General features: G+C 44.4%; 1 protein-coding gene across 2 annotated transcripts; it reads right to left on the bottom strand.

The window, feature by feature from the left end:
• Nucleotides 1–39: 39 nt before the first annotated feature.
• Nucleotides 40–20,241, bottom strand: camsap1b (calmodulin regulated spectrin-associated protein 1b). 2 transcript variants are annotated; one of them, XM_053420114.1, is made up of 18 exons: nt 20,053–20,241; nt 18,740–18,902; nt 15,668–15,930; nt 11,410–11,571; nt 10,591–10,671; nt 7,290–7,431; nt 6,881–7,020; nt 6,685–6,781; nt 6,060–6,216; nt 5,746–5,831; nt 5,555–5,639; nt 3,069–5,370; nt 2,727–2,863; nt 2,423–2,637; nt 1,826–1,928; nt 1,590–1,699; nt 1,368–1,486; nt 40–782 (listed from the first exon to the last, which is right to left on the bottom strand). In XM_053420114.1, exons 2-18 carry the CDS (start codon nt 18,900–18,902, stop codon nt 486–488), a joined length of 4,659 nt encoding a protein of 1,552 aa, XP_053276089.1. In that variant the 5' UTR covers nt 20,053–20,241; the 3' UTR covers nt 40–485. The 2 variants fall into 2 exon arrangements, with proteins under 2 accessions (XP_053276089.1, XP_053276090.1); XM_053420115.1 differs by having other exon boundaries at nt 6,093–6,216.
• Nucleotides 20,242–20,928: the final 687 nt, after the last annotated feature.

The raw sequence follows: 20,928 nt of genomic DNA, 5'->3' as shown, positions 1-20,928 counted from the left end.
GAGTCCAGAGCAAAGGTGCTTCCGGGGGGGGGGGGGGGGGGATTTTAGTGCTGCAGCTGAGCTCTCTCAGTCATGACAGTGCTGAACTAATAAATACTTCATGTAAAAAAAAAATGAACATCCACATGAGAGAGACAAGAGAGAGAAATATAATGCCACATGCTTGAGAGTTGTTGTGGTCGTCGTAGAAAAAGAACGAAACCTGAACAGATCGCACTGAGATCACAGGCAGGAGAAGCAGATTCAGCCGGCATCATTCCTCTTGTTGTTGCAAGCACCAGACCCTCAGTCCACCTGTAACAAACACACACACGCACACACACACGAGCACGTATTCCCGTTCCCTTGTTCACGGCTGGGGCCTCTCCTGAGGAGGCTTGGAGGCCGAGCTTGGCTGTGAGCGTCGATGCAGTCGATTCAGGACACAAGCGAGATGAGGGAGAGGATGATTTGTAAAGATAGAGGGTTCCGAGTCCGGCCTCCTGCTATTTTACACTTTTCTTTGGCACAGTACCCCTCTTGACGTGCCACAGGTGGTTGTGGATGGTCAGGGCGTCCACGCTCACCGACACAGTCTTGGCAGGAATGACGGTGAACTGCCTGCGGTCCGAGCTGTACTTGTACAGCTTGTCGATCATCTTCTTGCTGATGCTCTTGGGTCCGGTGCCGGTCACCTTCTGGATCTCCTCGGTGTCGGGGAAGAAGGAGTAGAGCGCTCGGAACTGACAGCCGCCGTCACGGAACAGGATCATCAGGTGGTTGGACTCGCACTTCTCCAGCTCCTGGAAGACGAGGAGTCAGGAAACAGATATTGTGACACGGAAATACAATTAAATGTGTTTTTAAAGTTCAGGACTTTAGACTGAATCAGAGGGAAATAAATAAACGTCCTGGTAAGAAAACAAGACCTTTCCTGAGACTGTTTGATAACTTGACAGACATGTTATATTTTTTTTGATTTTCACGAGCACGAAGTAGATTTTATTTTGTGTATATTGTCAAAGATATTGTTAAAGAACTTCCGAGTTGAAAGTGACATTTTCAAACATCTTGTTGGACTGAAACATCGTGTTCCAACTTCAGCTTCAAAAATTGAATGTCGTTTTATCCTTTGTGAAGATCAACACTACACAAATAAAGTTTATTAATATGAAACTGGTTGACGATTACTTTTTTCTGATGGTCTAATCGATTTAAGGACAAAGAGTTTCTCGGTTCTAAAAATTACACCAACCTTTTAGTTTTAAGATCATAAAGCTTCAGAGTTTATACGTTTTTGAAGATGTTCAGATTTTTGGAGACGACACTGACTTTACATGAACAGGGAAAATAAACAACTTTAAATTTCATAAAGTAAACATCAGTACCTCGAGGATCTGGTTCTTCTGGGGCTCGTTGACTTTGCCGGCCAGGCAGCAGTGAGAGATGGCGTTGTGGATGATCGGCTTGTTCGACTTGGCGCTGGGCTCCTTGAACAGTTTGGGACCTGGAGGAGGAAGAGAGAAAAATAACCAGTCAGATTAGTTTCCGTTTATATATTAACTGCAAATTGACAAAACAGTGTATTTGTCAGGTACCAGTGCACGAACCAGTGTATTCAGCCATGGAAGTGATGGAGGAAGCAGTGGAGCCGTTGTCCCAGTCGCGTTCTGCAGTTCGACTGTTACGACTTCCAGGAAACGACTCCACAGAGTCACAGCTGAAATGAAAAGAGCAATAACAATGGCATTTTGAGATTTATTGTAAACAGACATTTTATTAGATACTAGAAATAATAAAAGCAAAAAATAATTCAATAAAGAATCCTCTGTGAGCAGCAGCTTACCGCTGAGAGCCTGCTCCTCCAGAGTTGACGCTGTCGGCCTCGTTGGTGGCGGCGGAGGCCAGAGACAGACTGGATCCTGACTGGGCCGAGCTCAGGTTGTCGGCTGGAACAAACAGAAGAGACAATTTAAAACATACGTGTTTACTGTGTTTTTAGCAGTTGCTTCATCAAGAGAGATATAAATACAACTTCAGAGACTTTGTAGTAAATATGGTTAAAATGAAATTCTCAGAAAACTCAAAGATGAAGGTAAATATATTAAACAGCTTGTAAATGTTTTAAATGAAAATATGGAAAGATTCTTTGCTAATCCTTGAAATAATCTAGACAAAAACAGGATGATTTAAAACAGAGTTTGACTTGTTTTGTCAAAGTGTTGATTCCTGATTAATTTAGTATCAACGTCACTGGAAAACAACCAGTGTGTCATTTTGTTATTCAATTTAATCTAAGTGTGGTAACTGTAATGTTATAACCAGGACAACATCCACTTTCACTACAAAACACATCAGAAAACCCTGAAAAACATCCTCAACAACAACCAATACTTCCCAGAGCTACAGCTAAATGTCCAACTGATGATGATTATGATCTTACGTGTGGAAGAGCACTTGGAGACAGTGTCGCTGGAGGATTCCTCTCGGAGCACCGGCTTGTGTCTGTGTTTCTGCTTCGGTTTGGGTGTTTTGGGCTTCACATGTCCCTGCTCCTCGAAGATCTCCTGCTGCTTCCTCTGCAGATAGTCCTGCTTAATCAGCTCCCGCCTCGTCTTCTCCTCTTCTTTCCGCAGGCGATCCTCCTCCGCCTTCCGTCTGGAGGGGAAATCAAACGCCTGCTTGTTAGCACCTTTTTTTGGTAGAACATTTGAATCCTGAAGTCAATGCTGGTGAGAAGGAGTTACCTTGCTTCATCTCGTTTCAGCTCAGATTCGACTTCAAACTGTTGTTTACGTTGTCGAGCCTCCTCAGCTTTTTTCTGCTGCTTCAGCAAAAACGCTGCTCTTTTCTTCGCCAGCTCATCCTCGGCCTTCTGCTCGTCCTACAACACGAGACATAAAATTTGTTTTATCATTTTAAAGTAACGATGGATCTTTTATGTTGTTGTGATTAGGCAATCATTCGTTTTTTGAATAGTTTTTAGTTATATTTTCAGACCCTGGTAAACTGAAATGGAATCAGCCATGAAATGGTAATAATTGAAATTAGGACTAGATCAATAAATAAAAACTATAAACAAACATTACCTTGAAGAAGAAGCCCAGGCCTGACTTCTGCTCTCCATCCCCTCCTTCTGTGACGTTAAACTCAGCACCCTCCTCTTCCTCAGGATCCTTCAGCTCAGACAGATCCACCTCGATCAGGTGGGATCTGCTGCGCTGCACCTCCTCTGATGGAATGTTCTCTTTCCCCGAACCGTCTGAAGAGTTGAGCTCAGACTCTCTCAGGGTGCTGGACAGGCAGTCGTCAAAGGAAACTTCTGAGGCCGTCACCGCCGTCAGGTCCACTCGGGTCGGCACACGCATGTTAGCCTCGTCATGAAGCCTGAAGTTGGCGCTGCGAATGTGGCCGGAGCCCGGCCTGTCGATGGCCTCTCCTGCTGTGGGGGTTCTGGGGCTGCCGGGCTGCTCGGCCCTGGGGGACCTGCCCCCGGCTAAATGCCTCATGTGTGGTAAAGTCTCTGACCCACTCTTTGTGGAGGTGAGGGTTCTGGACACCTGCCGGACTTGCTCCTTGGCTATTTTTAGCTCTGATGGTTTGGGCCTGGAGCTCCGGCCTGAGCTCAGCTTGGGGGGTTTCCTGGTGGGGGCGGTGTTACTGCCAGAGCTGTGCTCCACAAAATGAAAGCTTGCCCCCGACTTAGAGTCACTGTTTTTGTCACTAGCGTGAGGAGGAGGAGGCTGGGCTGCACCAGCAGGGGGCGACTGTACATTCTGTTTCATCAACATCTCCTGTTGTAGTGACATCTGCATCATCTGCTGCTGGATGCTGCCGATGGCGTCGTTCAGCAGCTCGATGGAGCGGCTGCACTCGTTTAGGTCCAACTCTTCCTCAAGATAGAAGCTGCCGCTGCTTCCTTTCTTATCTGCTTCTAAGGCACCAGGCGGGGGGGCTCCCACCACCTCTTTGTCGCCCCTCAGGGCCTCTACAGACAGGCCACCTTTATTTGATGGTCCTTTTTCTCCATTGAGCTCTTCTTTCGAGATGGCGGCCTTCAGCGCACTGGGTAAAGTGTCACTCTTGCCTCCACCTTTCTTTACGATGTGCAGGAAAGCTGCCTTTCCCAGCTTCTGCCTCTGCCTCGCCGACAGCATCTCCATCTTCTTCTTCTGGTGCTCAATGGCACGTCGCTTCTCCTCCAGCTGCATCCGTAGCCCGACAAGTTCAGAAGCCAGGACGCCACCGCTACCATCCCCTGAACGAGAGCTTCCTCCCATGGGCGAGGAGGGGCTCTGGTCTCTTTTAACTCTCCAGGAGGACGACAGGGGCCCGCTGCACTCTGATCCATCTGGGGTGGTCCTCTGGGAGCTGGAGGCACTGGAGCGGAGGTCGTGGTTGCTGCCGAAGCGCTGCTGCTGAGCTTTGCGCTCTGCGAAGGAGGTCATGCGCACGCTGCCACTGGCCATGCTGCTGGCCTGGGAGTGAGCGCTGAGACAGGGGCTGGAACGCCCACTGCCTCCGTTCATGTCTTTGTCATCATGCTCTTTCACATTCATATCCTCTTGCAGTTTGGCTGATTCTTCTTCTTCATCTTCCTCATTGAAGGCTTTCCTGGGCCAATTGGGGTCTTTAGTGGTACTCGCTTCATCCAAATCCTCCTCTTCCTCGTCCAGGTCTTCCAGCTCAGGATCTAGGCCGGTGCCACACTTTGGTTCTTCAGCGTCTGAATGCAGGTAGAAACCCCCAGCTGGCTCTCTGGCTGAGGGGGCCACGCTGCTTGTGGCAGTGGGCATCAAACCTGACTGACTGTGGCAAGGCTCCTCTGACAAGTCTGCCTCCTCACCTGTAGGGGGAAGAGTTTGGTTTAGGGTGCAGGATGTTTTCCTACGAACTGCTGATGTAGATCCTTCTCCTCTGTGTAAAGATCCCCGTCCTGAGGAGCGGGGCACCTCACCGCTCTCCTCCTCCTTGTTTAGGCATACAGACTTTTCTTTAGCCGTTTTGATAACGGCAGGCATCAGTGGTTCTAGGTAAAAGCTATCTGGTGCAGGTTTGGACTCGGTGGAAGGTTTAGACATCGCTGCGGCAGTCGCTTGTGTCCCGTCAGCCTGTTTGGGGACGGCGGGAGATTCAGTCCGTGCGACTGCCACAATAGTTTTGTCGTCCTCTTCAATGTTGACCTTGGCCAGCAGGCCGTGGCCGTTGACTCTGCGCATTGCACCCTGCGAGGGCTGGTGGACAGAGGGCTGGTGTTTGGGTGTGACGTTGAGGACGTTCGATGCCAGGCTGTCTTTACTTATGGAGCGAGCCAGACTCACGCTGTCTCCAGAGGCCACATCTGCATCACCGTCTGAATGCAACATGTAGGGATTCAGTGTGGACACTGGTCTGCAGAGAGAGAGCATGGGGGGAGATTGTAAAGTCAGTATAACAGACACTCATTTCCATATATCAAACTTTTTTAAATGTTTACATCAATAACTGCATATGTAAAATACATGGTTTTTGGTCTATTCAGCACATTTCTTAAGGATTTAAATATGCATTTGTGCTGTTTTCTGTTTTCCATTACCTTTGCCTCTTTTCTGGCCATGCAGTGACAGAACATCTGGGCTGTCCGTCCATCTGAGTCAGAGAATTTGAGCGGTTTCTCAGACCTAACAAAAAACACAATCATGTATAAAACAAGCTCTTCAAGGACACACAAACGGAACAGTTTGAATATGAACCCTTAATTAAAATGAGGAGGCTCCACCGTCTTACCTGCTCCATCCTCTCCCTGCTGCTTCTGCTGTCTCTGTCGCAGGGGCAGTAGTGGGTGGGAAGGACTGAAGGCTGGACCCCCTTTACTAAAATCGAAAAACAACAGAAATCAATCAAATGTGAGATTTGCCAAAAACCATACAAAGATGGACCACGTGTCTCCACTTCCTCCCACTGTCAAGAAATGAAGCTAGAGCTTAAATGAGAGAATGATGGTGAGACACGGCATAACTTCCAATCCTTGTCGGGTTACTGTATCTGGTTAGCAGGATCATGATGGAGTGGAATGAGAAGCAAAGCGAGAGAAGACTTACAGGGGGTCAGAGTCTTCAGGGTGCAGGAAGTACCTGTTACAGACTTCAGGGCTGGTCTGGTTATCAGCCACGCCAGGACTGGCCAGGAAGCTGCGCTTGGTGGCGTTGGAAATGGGCACTGATGGACGGGCACTCTTGGGCTGAGCTATGGCTCGAGCTGAGGAAAGAGAGACAATGATGTTGATCGTTAGAAAAGATAGTGACTGAAGTTCTCTGTCTCAAGAAGAGTGCAACACAGGGTGTGTTATCTCCAAATTATGACCCAAATAAGTTAAAACACAAAAAAGTTGCTGATATTTTAAATGCAATCTTCTATAAACAGGGCTGCAACAAATGATTAATGTCATTATCAATTAATCAGAAAATTATTCCTTGGTTAACTGATTAATCGTTATAAATTCTTCCTTAAATTTTAAAGAAGCTGGAATAACAGAATGTTTGGTTTTGTTGCTTGAAAACTGAACAAATGATTATGAAAGTAATTGGAAAAAAACATTAAGAGGTTTAACTTTAAGAATGCTAAGCCACAGTCATGCTGCGCAGCTTTGAAAGGTCACACAGGTTCGTCTGTCACCCATGTGACATTTTCCTCTCGTACGTGTAGAAGTCACACTGTGATGCTCACCATCTTTAAACTCTTGGAGATCTCTGGGCTGGACAAACTCTGGTTTGACAGTTTCAAACCACCAGTAGAGCTCAGCGATGAACACCATCACATTGTGCTGCACGGAGAACACAAGACAAGACTTCAACACTGACTCTTGACTTTAATAACTGGTTATTTTATGCAAATGTTCATGAAAACCCTTCATGGCGGTTACCTTGAGCACGGGGGGCGAGTAGAGCATGTCCTCCGTTGTCAGATAGAAACTTTTATTCAGATACTCGTTGGCGAACTCTCTGAGCAGCTGGATGTTGTACAGGCTATCAGCGATGGAGGGCACTTCCTTCAGGCAAATGTCTGATCAGACAAGGCAGAGAGCAGGTCAGATTGGGACACGGCTCATTGACCTGACGGCTATAAATGTCACACGGTGACATCGGGCCAACAGGCCGTGTGAAGTTACCAGAGGAGTATCACACATGGACTGAGAGGCTGGATATTACATTCAACGTCAGCAAAGAAAGATTGATGATGTTCAGATGCTTCAACAGCAACTGATAATTAATGTGATGTAGCTGTTGATGAAAGGTGTGCGGGTGTGTGTGTGCATGAAAACGCAGCATTACCATCCAGCTTCATGAGGTCTGGGCAGTAGTAGTGAACCACAGCGAGCAGTGCAGCTCCATCACAGACATCCCTCATCAGTTCCTCCAGCAGTGGGAAGAAGGCCTGCTGTCGGCCTGAAGCATGCTCCCGGCGATATCGCACCTAACCACCAGGGGGAGGACATGACAGTTTATTGAGAGGAAGAAAAAAAAACAGCAGCAACACACCCCACCAGGGTATGACAGGTCATGCTTTAGCCAAATCCTGTAAGTATCAGTTCAAGGTTCTCCTCGGGAATTTCAAAGTAAAAGATATTCGAAACTCCTCCTGAACTGATCCAACAGCAGGTGTGATGTAATAAAGAAAAGGTCAAGTGGCACCATGGTCGACCAGTTCAAGGGAGAACCCTGAGGACCAGTGAGAGGATGGAGGTGAAGGTGTTCGAGCAGTGACAGGAACCAGACAGTCGATGGTCGGCCTTCCTAAGGCTTCTACCAGAAAGCTGCCAGGTGGAGCCCAGGCAGCGTGTAGCAGCTGACTGGGATGGAAACTGGGGTAATCGCTGGCCCACTTATGGGAAATGAATGTGTGGTTGTGACAGAATCTCATTCACAGCAGATGTATTTTGGACACAAGCTCTGTGCAGCATTTAAGGTTACTCTACTTGTTTCCCACCATTGATTTATCAAATTGAGCATGAGACGCACAAATTTGTTAAACACAACAGACTCAAATAACAACGATTAAACATTGTTAAACGTGGCCCAAACAATCGATAGAGTAATAAAAACTACTTACAAACCTACATATAGTTTGGAGCAACACAAATATAGATTGTGTAGGATGCCAGAGTCTGTACTGACTGGTACAACTGCTTGTGAAGCCAAGGCATAGAATTAATCACCTTATTATGGGAACACCACTCCCTATGTCATGACTTATGCATCTGTAATTATCTTTATGACAGAATGAATCAAAGTTTTAAGAAATGCAGTTGTAGTAGACCATAGATTGTATATAAAAGATGGACGACACTTCTACAAATCTTCCTACTAATCCAGAAACGAAGCCAAAATATCCCAGATGAAAAACCTAACTAAAACTAATTAACACTTAACAACAGTGTGATAAGAACTATCTAAAATGACAGCAACCATCTATAAGAACCTTTTAAATATAACTCATGTCCCATCTGCTAGCGTTAAGGTAGCAGGGTTTATGACCACTACTGCAGCCAAACACCAGGGGGCAAGCGAGACAGTTTGGCTTCACTTTTGGAAATGCCATGCATCTTTATATAGAGTCTATAGATCTGCATTGCATTACTAAATATGTGCAAGATCAATGAATCACAACACATCTACATCAAGAGCTCAATGTGCACCTATTGGCCACTTTATTAGGTACACCTGTAAAATCTAAAAACAATCCAATTCCAAAGCTGAGCAATAAATTCTACCTTTAGAGATAATTGTGTTTAATTTGGATTGAGAGGTATTAATTTGACCAAATAACTGTTGTAGTTAATTTTTTTTGTAAAAAGTAGAATATGTAACAAAGTTGTTGTACTGGACTGCATCAGATTGTATTTGTGTACCTTTAAATGTGGCAAATAAAACCAGTGCTAAATATTCACTATTTAAACAGACTATGTACAACACAAATACTCTAAATGCAAGAAATACAATGAAATAAAAACATCACATTATTATTTAATGTTTACTTCAGTAAAGGCTATTCTACAGAACTACACTAACTGAAGAGATGCAGGTGTGGTCACAAGTCACAGGTGAAACTCACTAACCCAACCAGAGGCTCTATTACAACACAACTGAGGGGAATCCCCTCCTGACTGAAAGGAAACACTGTACCGCTTCAGTGAGCTCCTTTGGCTCCAGCATGCAGTGGGCCGGCTTGTGCACGACATCAGGCTAACACACACACAAATATACACAGACATAGTCAAGAAGAGACAGTGGGCACATCAGAGACAGTTTGTGAGAGCGGAACAGGGAGACTGGAGGAGAAGTGACAAGTGAGAGGAGGTGGCCGGGGATGGGACTGCAAAGCAAAGGAGCAGTGTAGGCATGGATTTGCTCTTATTCTCACTGGGAAAGAGAATACAATACCCCACCCACACACCCACCCCCACACACACACACACACACACCTACTACTTTTATCTGTGTGGGGATATAACGGATTCCCCAGCTTCCTTACCCTAAATTTAATTCTATCCCTGAACCTCAATCTACATATTAACCCTCAAACAGCCATCAATTAAAATTATTTTTAAGATGTCGTAATGAATGTCTTATGAGAAAGAAATTAAATTATGGCTGGATTTTAACAGTTTAACCATAAATTAACAGAAAATAAAACAAAACAAACTTCCTAAGCTATAGTTATAGAAACATTTATTCTGTTAAATAAAAGTTTACTCATTGATGTATATTGGCAAAAAAACGTAAACCCCTGTCTGATAAAGGCTCTTATCAGCCAACAGATATATTGATGGGACTTGAGTGCGGAATGGTCAAAATATCCTCACTTTGCTAAAAATGTCCTCACCTCAATAGTCCAAAAACTCACATCTGTCCTCAAAATATCTAGTTGAACAAGTATTCACACACACACACAGCAAATCCACATGGCCTAGTTGAGCTTGAAATGAGATAGCACAGCCAAAAATAATGTGTTTTGAACACTTGACACAAGGTCAGAACAGCCTTACATGTGTGAGACATGTTTATCACAAGGAGAAAATAAATAAAATAGCCGTCAGCTTTCTCCCCCCTGCAGACACGCTGGCTACAAGCAGCACAGATTGAGCTTGAATGATCCACGTTGGACAGTGTGTCCACATCAGCTCAGAGCGATGCGTGCAAGGGGGAGAGAGAAGGAGATAATGGGGTAATGGGAAGGCTGGGGGGGGACTGGCATCCAACTTACAGGGACTAGCTTCCAATACCATTTGGAGGGAGACTATCCAGTTTGCAGGGATAAAAGAGGAGAGGGAGGTACAGATGAGGAACAGGAGCAGAGAGATTAACAGGTCAGAGGCCACAGACAATAAGGATTGGATGTGGATCCGGTTAAACAGAGAAAAAGAACAAGGTCAGAACATTTCGTATGAAAAGTAGAGTTCAAGCTGTTTTCTTGAAGCACGTTACTGAAAAGGTTTTTGTAGTAGACATCCACCCGGATAAAGACTTGGAGAGGAAAAAGTTTCTAAAAAGGAGTCTTGTTGGTGATTTTTAATCTGGTTTTTCAGGTTTTTAGATTTCCCTCCTGTAAAAGAAGACGCTGGGTTTACTTTACCTTTTGGTGGCTGGGGGATTCCAAAGGGTGATGCTTGACTTTGTGTTCCCTTTCCGATATTTCTCTCATCTTCATGTTGACCTGCAGAGGAAGCCATGACATGTTCAGTTCATTCACATGTGATGAAGTAACACGTTTACACAGGGAAACCAGGTTATGTAGATAACCGAAAGCATTTACATGTTAAGCCGTAACGTGGTTATTATAAATCTGTTCACACATTCAGTGGCTTGGGTATCAGATTTCACTGCTGCACTCAGATTAATACACAAGACACAATTCTTTCATGTTTCTTTACATAATTTTCTCCCTTCGAAATTTTATATTTAGATTTATTTACAGATTGATTTTGGATCCCGAGTAAAGATTGTGGTTTTAAACAGAGCAGAGAATGAAAAATCAATTTATCAACATATAAATCAGGATAAATGACAGCACATGGGATTTTAAACCGTGAAATGGACACTTTCCTTTTCCCAGACAATGGTGTGGAACATTATGATGATTCATGGAAACACTGCGTCATGGTTTTCGCTGCCTCAGGCCGTTAACCCCTTGAAATATGAGTGCAGCATGAGACTGAGCCTCTTGTGTGTGCCTTGTTATCTGCTGGCCCATCTCTGCTCACCAGTGACAAACAGGCCTCAAGAACACAAGTGAACCACTGTCACTTATGATTTTAATAGGAAAAACATTATTCATCCAACATGGTGCTAAGGGGTAAATGAGAAGGAGCCTCTGATCCTGACCAGTGAGACATTAGAGCGTCAAAAGTCAGTGAAAGATGTATGGGATGCTATTTTGTCCCTGTGTCCTAACCTTGTTGATCCAGAAGACCATAGTGTCCTCCAGGTCAAAGGGCAGCTCCTTGGAGGCACTGAAGGTGGAGAAGCGCTTGACGGAAGCCACCACTTTCTCGATGCTAATCATCTCCACTGTGTAGGCCATCATCAGGGCATCGATCATGGGCATGTGAGAACTCTGAGGGAGAGAGACAGCGAAACAGGTCAATTCAATTTCATTAGATTACATGTAAGTTACCTCCAGCCTTCCACAAAATTACATCACAGACTACTGTAGATTTACAGTGAGCTCATTAGAGAATGCAAAAACAAACTTAAGGGCATTTATTGTATTCCCTTTATTCAGCGGTTCCACGTATAAATCTGTGTCACCAGTGAAGACCAATGAACAGACCTTAACCAGAGTAATTTCAGTCTTCCATCTTTGAATCCTGTTTTAAAATCAGGAAACGTTAGTAACCAGTAGCCACTATGGGGAGTGGGTAAATAGATGAGTTTAATGGATAATGGTATTATCCAATTCAGATATCCAGGGGGACATTCTGAGGTCCCTAAACAATTGTGGAGCTTTAAATAACCAACATGGCTTAATCAAAGTGAGAATCTTGTCTTTCCCACAATGGGTGTCCGATCCGCTCTCTACATCCTAATATAATGAAGAGGCCCAGCAGGGGCGTCCTTACTTCAAGTGTCTTACCAGGTGGCAACCAGTTCAAATATTGATCCCTCGATAGCCACAGTGGGAATTTACACAGACCAAATACTAATAGATCCCCTGTCTCAGCTGGCAAAGCCTAGTTTTGTAACTAAATCTAATTCTGTGTAAGAGTCTTCTACTAAGGATTTTAGTCCACAGCACCACAGCCAGCCCATTACAGAACAAATATTTACAGTGCATGCCATTGTTTCAGTCAGTGCTTTGAACATCAGGCTGAGAGTATAATCCAATTGGTGATGGAAGTGCTTAGAGATTATGATGGTTAACGTAACAAATGAGAGCTTTAATGAGCTTTCTCCACAGCACAAGATCCATGGGCACAGAGAACACCAGGGAAAATCTACTTCCAGACAAACCTCGACTATAATGTAGGAGACAGGAGACAGTTAACACATGAAGGATGAAGACTGTGTGTACAGGAAGCTAAAGGCTGCTCTGTTGCTTTCTGCTGGGTCATTTCATTCAATTGCCCAGTAGCTACTGTTCAACTGGCCTGTTTTCAAAAGGCAAATTAACCATTAATGCCATGTCAGATAAATATTTGTTCCTTTTCGACGGCCGGTCCATTGTTCACGACCCATGTTTATAAGCCGTCATTTAAAAGATGAATACGGTTTATAGAAAAAATGTATCCTACACACTGAACACACTTTATCCTAAAAGGTAAAGAAAAAACTGTTCGATTAAGTCAATCAAGATTTGAGTGAAAAGCTAAATCTCAGAAACTGGCGACTACAGATTTATCAGAACCATTGGAAACAGTAACATTCAAATTAATTTGGCAGAATTCAGCAAAAAAAGATGAAACGACTCAGCATAAAAAAAAAACATGAAGCGCATTCAACACCAAAGCGTTAACAAGTGTTTCTTAATAAATACACAAAAGAGCAAATCCGACAGATGTGCTGTTCATATCTTTTGTTCTCCCTCTGCCCTTCATGTGTTCAGTGAAAGCCTCATGGGGAGCAGAGGGCTGCTGTGGCCCCGAGCTGTGGTTGTGCATGCTGACGAGACGAGCAACACGCACACACACAAACACACACACACAGAAATACACTAAAGTGGATTCTAGAGTAGGGCTTGCTGTTGCTCCAACAAAAGTGATGCTACATTCAAACAAAAAATGTGGGGAAAACAGCCCTCTGATCAGATCTGCACCAATAATTTATGGGTTCAGTCAAGTTTCATGGAAATCCATTCAGTCCTTTTTGCATAGTGAACGTCAGTCACTGCTGGTTGTCATGACTGATAAGACACAATCAGGAAGCAGCACAGTTTCTGCCCCTCCAGACTAAAACGCAACAACCCAAGGGTTTTCAAAATAAAACAGGGCAAGCACCTAAAAATCTCTATTTTAGACGTAGTCTCAAACAGTCTGCAGGTACGGGATCTCTTTCATTCTCTCTCACTCGCACTAGGAATACGCAGGGAGCTATGGAATGCCTCTTGTCAAGTCAGCACTCTGGAGAGAGGGGGGGGGGGGGGGGGGGGTTCCAACAGTCTATTATAGATAAGCTGTGTCCTGCTCAGGATTTGCTCTGATTTTCCATCCCCATACCAGGCTTTGTGTCTGGATGCTTACACACGGGCCTGCGTGGATTATTTTGTCAGGCCGCTCGCAGGAAACGCAGACACCACATCCCAGAATAGGCAGCCGGCAGAGGTTCCCATGGTAACAAAAGGGGTAAGAAGATGGCCGAGATCAAGCGAGCTGCTTGGTGTTCTTTGTATCCTGCGTGAAGTGCTCTTGTTGAAATTGTGAGACATCAGATCTCATTGCCTCTGTGACTTGGTGCTGTTGTTTCAGGTGATGACAGACACACACACACGAGGACATTAAACCTGTCTACGAGCTGATCTGTGAAAATATTACGATGATGATGACGACTACAGAAAGGCTCAGGAGAGACAAACCACCAGTTTTGCTTTGTAAAAACATATGACCTCTCTGAACATAAAATCATATTTTCTCCAAAATCTGTCTAATAAAGCAAGAGTGGAGCACAGTTGTGTGAAAAGGTTTTAAAACTGAGTCCTGGAGGATTTTCAAATTCTCACATGCCAACATTCAGCAAATGCTCTTAACAGATTGGGGGGGGAAATGTAGAAAATATCACAGACAATAAAGTCCATTCTTAGAGGTATTATCGAAAGAGTAACCCTCTTATGGTCCTGATTACAGTTCCTGTTGTGAGAGGGAACAGGCCTCGTATATGAGGATTTGTAGATTTTGTTCTCCTGAGCTAGATAGAAAGTGAGTATCAGTTAGATCAATATGAAAAACATCAGCTTAATAAACCAATGTATTCTGATTAAAAGATGGTCCTTTTGAACACAAGGTTATCACAGTAATTCAGCTGTATGTTATGGGCAGAATTGACATCAATAAGAAAGAGGTAGATCTACTTCTCTATACAGTGTGCAGGTTTATATCATCTGTCTGTTGAGTAAATGTCTTTGTGGTTTTGACTCTCTGATAAAACACTGAGTCAAGTTGGCTTTTTTAAAAATCACACTGCAGATGAGCTCATGACATAAACTATCATTATCTGCAGCCCTAAATTAAAAAGGTAATTATCAGTGATTAAGAATTGTGCTCCACCCAAACTTTGTGCCAAATACAATAACACTGCTGCATCGGTGAGACGCTTTCTTTAATGTTGAACTGTTCACTCAAAGCAGAGTATCAATGTGTTTCATGGAGTAAATATAAGGTGCAAAATACTGCCATGGCATAATAACCCCTTTACATATTCAAATCTCAGCAATTCCATCAGGATATCCTCCTTCAAATGATTTGAATGAAAATGATAAGGGTGCATCCAAATCTGCCTCCACACACTGTTCCTCCACTTCAAACAGCAAATCATGTCTGACACTTATACACAGCGTATAATGTGAAACAATTGCAAATAGGGGTTTAAAGAAGTGTGTCAAATGCCTGTGGTTACAGCTGAGTGAATATAAAACCACCGACTACTTTCACAGAGTTCAATGTGGTAAGAAAATAAAGCAGAAACAGGAAGTGCATGGGGTTATAGAGGAGATGTGCAGACTTGTTGTAGCGACCGGCCCTGGTTTCTGTCTTCAGAAACCAGGGCAGTCTGGTCAGTCTGGTGCTAAAAGCTGTGTGATGAACAGTAAGTGTATAAACTAAGGATGTACATTTTTATGTTATATCACAGATGACTGAAACATTTTTTAACAGGGGTTAATTTTCACATACGTGCAAACAGCAGCATCAACAGTAGAACTCACTCAGTCACTCCCGAGGCCCAGTGAACTGTTAAAATAACATCAATTCTTCCAAGTTCTTATTTAGCCTCTTAGACATGCAGACGTTAGCATAATTTTTCACTTAAGCAGTGCGTGTCCCTGTGACCGTGATGGACACGCACTGCACTTCGATGCACATGAGAGTAAACTGTGTACGCCTTCAGTGAACACCCACAATAATCAACCCTCATTAACAGGCCAGGCATACTCAGTTATTTACTTCTCAGGCATTGATGAGGATATCTGCTTGTTTGTTTTTTCCCCCAGTGCATCTACTCACCATTTTGATGGGCACACAGGACAGGTCTCCATCTGTGACGGGCGTATCGTCACTCTCCACGACATAAATGCCCTTTCTGGACAGGGCCTGGATGACGGACAGGTGGGACTGAAGAGACACCGCCTGCTCCGTCTTGAGGATGAGGGTGCAGACACGGCAGTAGAGCTCACAGGACAGCAGTAGGCGGATGACAGGCGGCTTTATGTGTTCCTGGTCATATTGATCCGTGTAGAATGGGTCCCTTAAGTCCTCTGGAATATGGTCTGCAATGGAGAGAATGGTGTTAGGAATGTGTTTCTAATGTAGTACATGCAATTTAGACAAGACAAGATAAATGGGATAGCTTGTTAGACAACAGTATAGTCAGGTATTATATGTTGAAGCAGGAAAATGAAGGTAAACTCCTTGCATCTATCAAACTCCTACAATGTCAACAGACTACAGGAATGTGACAAAGCAACGTGCTTTCTTTCTTCTATTTGCTCCATGTCTGCGTCAGTTTGCTTTGGGCAAACATGGCCATTTGCAGGTGGAAGTCACAGCTTGTTGCTTCAGGAGTACATTAGGAAACGGAGCCTTACTGAGCCACGGCTGCAGTGAAAGCAAGCTTCTCAGGTGACACGGTGGGTTTGGCTAGGGTTAGTTTAACAATACTGAAGTCACAAAGACAAAAAATAAACTATGACCTCAACAAGAGATTCTGCTGCTTTGGATGTGAAGTCATTCTCAAAACCAGCCATGTAAGGGCATGAGATGAAGCCGCACTGGACTTGAGGCATGCTCACAACATAAATTTACTCTGCAAGTTGAAACAGCACCAAACCTGTCCAAAATCCCACTGATAGAATTAACCCAGTTCTGAACTCAGCCTCAGCTCCAGAAACACAGTGTAAGCTCTGTGTGTGTGTGTGTGTGTGTGTGTGTGTGTGTGTGATGTGTTCTTAGCGTCTGCTCTGACTGACGGGATCAAGGGAGCCACTCGTCAGCAAACTCCTGCTCACAAACACAGGAAGGCAGCTACTTCCATCAAGACTTGTGGATGAGAAAGGACCAAACACACAATCTGAACTACACAAGTGGGGCTTTTGTGGCTTTTATGAATTATATTTAGTCAATTTACGTTGTGGTGATGTTAGAGTTTGTATAAATCCGTGGTTCTATGAAGCCGTGCTACCAATGTTGCTTTTGACCATCATATTTTTAAATCGATAAATACGACCATGTACTACCTCCGCCAGCAATGGCAGAAATATGTGCCCTTTAAATAAAGACTGATCTAATTATCTCTCTATCTATAAACTCCACATGCACTTCAACAACACAAGCCTCACAGATATGTTGCCTGCAACCATACACGCGTTGCAAATAAGGATGCTGTCATACGACGTAATTAACTCATTAGACATAACACAGAGGGGTGTGGGTCATTCCTGGAGAGATGCGTCTGGGTCTATGCTCTGAGTACATTAACATATAAGAACAGTAGGACTATTTGTGTATGAAAACAAAAGGGGTCTGGCTGGGGCGAGTCTTCACGTTTGACTTCATTCCACAGACACTGATTTCGTCTGGCAGCAGCAGCAGCCATGGGATGGAGGATGGGGTCTGGCAACAAGAACCAGGATGTGCTAAAGCAATGGTCAGCCAACCGTGATCAGCACCACAACATCATCAGCACAAACCAGAGAGAGCGCAGGTCAACGACCAGCGGATGTTCATATAACCATGACAGACGCTCACTCTCACTGGTGATGCGTCTTTCTGTCTGTCTGTCCCTGAGGCTGGCAGCAGCTGTGACACATGCAAAGGGCAGCAGGACTGGAGAGCATGTGCACCATCATTAACCTGCTGGTTCAAAGACTTAACAAGGTAATGAGCAGTCACCAGATGCACCTGCCTCCCTGACAACCCCCCACATCACTTTACAGCTGCAATTATCTTTAATTGAACTACGTCACTGTCTGTGTCTGTCAGTCGTTGCACAAGCAAAGTCAACAGCTGAGCAGCATTAGCATCACAACAGAAGCCATATGAGCTGTGGGGGGAAAAATCCAATGGGCCTAATAAATTCAGTTCCCATGAGAGGAAGATGATGTCGCTGCCCTCTGGGCCACCAACGCTTTGCAGCTACTGTAACTCAACATCATCTCCACCACAATTCATGGACATCACTGATCCTGCATCATTCTCAAGCACTGATGCTTTGACTCTTGCTGAAGAGTGAAGATGTTTTCTGAAGCCATGCCGGAGTCAACATGTTGACATTTATGATGAGGGAGAAGGTTCTAAAAGAAAGGTAATACCAACATCAGCCCATTTAAAACATTTAGGATTTTTTGTCATCCAGTGCTGCATGAGTGTGTGAGCCCAGTGGAGTATGGAGCTTTATAGGGTGCTCGTCATACCGCCACAACTCAAACACACCCATAAAAGGAAACTCCTTTCAAATCATCATTGCAATTTATTCAATAATCACCGGTTGCATCCACAGACAAGAAAGTGAGATCTGCTCTAGTTCTGCCCTGCCCCTGTTGCTAATGCTGATTTCATATTGACATGGAGTGTGAGTGACTGGCAGTGAAGATCAGTATTTTCCATGCTCCGAGTACAGTCTAACAAATATAGCCTGAAAAACCTCATTGTCTGTCACTCTGCCTGATTTGGGTTCAATCTCACCGGGCCACTCTGTGAGAATGGAAGGATGTTGTGAGTCAGCGAGGGAGGATTCTGTTGCCGAGTGTCATGAGGGAATTAGTGTTGGCTTGAGTGCACACATACACAAATATCTCTTTCTCTTGGGCTCTTGCTGTCAATGTTTCAGCACGGAAGCAGCACACAATCTGCTGACCACCAGTATGTTGAGGAGTAAACCCACTGCTGCAACAACTTCATCTGAATCTCTAAAATAAATATGAGCATATGAATTTCAGGGCAGTAACTTATTTTTGGTCCATAGTGACAGATATACAGATCCTTTTTATATCCACAAGTCATAAAGACGACTGTAAATCTAAAAACTGCACCATGGGTCTTAGCGTTTGTAAAGGTTAAACATAAATTTACATTACTTACCGATGCCGTAGGCTTTTGCAAATAGCCACCGGAGGTTGGCAGCTATTTTTGCTCTGGCGGAGTCGTACATTTCCAGTGGTGTAACATCCATTGTGCCTTCTGCCACAGTCAGATCCACTTTCCTCCTGGTACTGTCCCCACCGGCACAATAATCAACATCCATCTTCAAAGAAAGAAGAAAATTAAATCAAACACTATGTTAACGTGACACTGCAAAGCCAAATAACAGCTAATCACAATATGACAGGTGTCAAAGCCCCTCGGCGTGGCTCGGGAGCGGCTGGAGGTTCCATTAGACTAATTTTTGAATTAATAATTAAATCAAATCTCATCTTCTCTGGTGTTTGTTGGTTATTGAGGAAATCTTTCCTCTTTACGTTGGTTTATTAGGAGGAGCATTTTGTGGGTGACACACAAGTACTAAAGTAGCAACCTGACAGGAAGGATCACATTCATGATGGCAAACACTCGACAGTGGCAGGGAGAGTAAAGTCGCACAAAGCTGTCCAGACCCCGAGGGTGAAATGTTCCAGTCAAGCTAATCATGAACTGTGGTTGTCTACAACTGAAGAACAAACTATTTGCGTTGTGCTTGAACCATTCACAGAAAGCACATTGTGACTACAATCAAAAGTCTGGGGAAACTTAGAGGTTGCTGATAACTATGAACGCCTTCTGATAGACAATCTTTATGAAACTGTGATAGTGGTGTTCCATTTCAGACTCACAACTAAAGAGTTGTATTTGTATAATTCCAGACACCTTGAAACTGCAGTATCTGAGGTAGACTTGTGTTTCTTCTCAGTACCTACATGTAGCTCAGAGTAGTCTTACTTGAACACTACTGCACCAGTGGCTTTGTTTGGTGCGTATGAATTATAGTAACACGTCCAACTCATAATCAATAAAGACACTAACACCGATGGGAGGACGTGAACACACACATTCTACCACACATTGGTGTGTGTGTGTGGCTTGTTCCTCATAGTTTACCTGCTAAGTCAGCATGTGTTGTGTTACCTGTAGCATTACCTCAACGCTACCTTGCCTGTGTGTTGCCATCGGCGGCCCAAAGCTAGCTTGTGGGAGGAGGTCGAGAAAATGGCTAATTCAACAGATTAGCTTTAACAACCTCAGGGGAGTTGTTGTTGTTGTGGTCACCGGGTTGACACACATTTGCTTAGCGGTGATGTGAGATCAAGTGGCCGGGCATGCAAATGTGAAGCACCAGGCTAACTGGCTAGCTAACCGTTAGCTCGGCTCATCAGCCCCCCCGCCCCGCGGAAGGTGTTAGCTAGCAGGCGAGACTTTACCTCGAAAGGTGCGGCGTGGTTTCCCGGGTCGCCCTTCAGCTCAGTCGGGGGGAGCCACTAACCAAGGACCCGCCTCGCTGAACACAAGAGACGCTTGAGCGGTGGTGGTGGTGGTGATGGCAGCAGCGACTCATCGTAGCGAGCTAACGGTGCTAACTGGGAGTCTGAGCGGTCTCCACCCAGCGACGAGACCCCGATCCGCGGCCTGCGTGGCGACCGCTGCACGGCGACACCTCCGTGGGCCGGGATGAGAGAGCGGGAGATGGGGGCTTTCCGGCGGCGTTCAGCGGCTCCTCTGGGTCCGAGTGGGGTTGAAGAGCTTCATGTTACTGGGAGAGACACACACTGGGACCAGGGAGGCTGCGCTGGGTTCGCGCTCTGCCCGCAATTATCATCCGCCTGGGTAGCGACTGCGCATGCGTGATGAGCTTCCAGACCATTACAAGAAGGACTGGTCCGAACTGTCAATAACAAACCAGTAACTGTCACTGGTAGAGATAAAGCACAGATTATAATTTTTTATTTTACACGTTTGATTGTAGGATTGTTTGAGTTGTTGATTAAAGAGCAGGAAAACAAAAGTATTATTATTTCTGCTCCTTTTCATTCAAGATTTGAGATTTGGTGTTTTCATTGAAAATATTTGTATGGTCGGTGAATGAAATAAATTTATAAATTAACAAACACGTTTGTATCATTTAGGATAACATATCGAAAACAAAAGCACACACACAAATTATCTTATATCATATCATGAACCAAGGTCCCGAGGAAACAGTATATGAAGAGTTTTTAATAATAAACCAGCTGTAACTCTCTCTCTCTTATTAACAAAGATAAAGCACAGACTATAATTATTTTTCTATTTGTGATTTT

This window comes from Pleuronectes platessa, chromosome 4, assembly GCF_947347685.1.
Source record: "Pleuronectes platessa chromosome 4, fPlePla1.1, whole genome shotgun sequence".
Classification (NCBI taxonomy): domain Eukaryota; kingdom Metazoa; phylum Chordata; class Actinopteri; order Pleuronectiformes; family Pleuronectidae; genus Pleuronectes; species Pleuronectes platessa.
This window is presented reverse-complemented; position numbering and strand designations above follow the sequence as displayed.

Excerpts from the sequence above, each read along its gene's own strand:
- camsap1b (XM_053420114.1), bottom strand. The coding sequence starts at position 18,902 with ATGGATGTTGATTATTGTGCCGGTGGGGACAGTACCAGGAGGAAAGTG. Across the intron at positions 11,572-15,667 it reads CCTGTGTGCCCATCAAAATG|AGTTCTCACATGCCCATGAT; the intron begins GTGAGTAGATGC and ends TCTCTCCCTCAG. Across the intron at positions 2,638-2,726 it reads CTGAAACGAGATGAAGCAAG|ACGGAAGGCGGAGGAGGATC; the intron begins GTAACTCCTTCT and ends TTTCCCCTCCAG.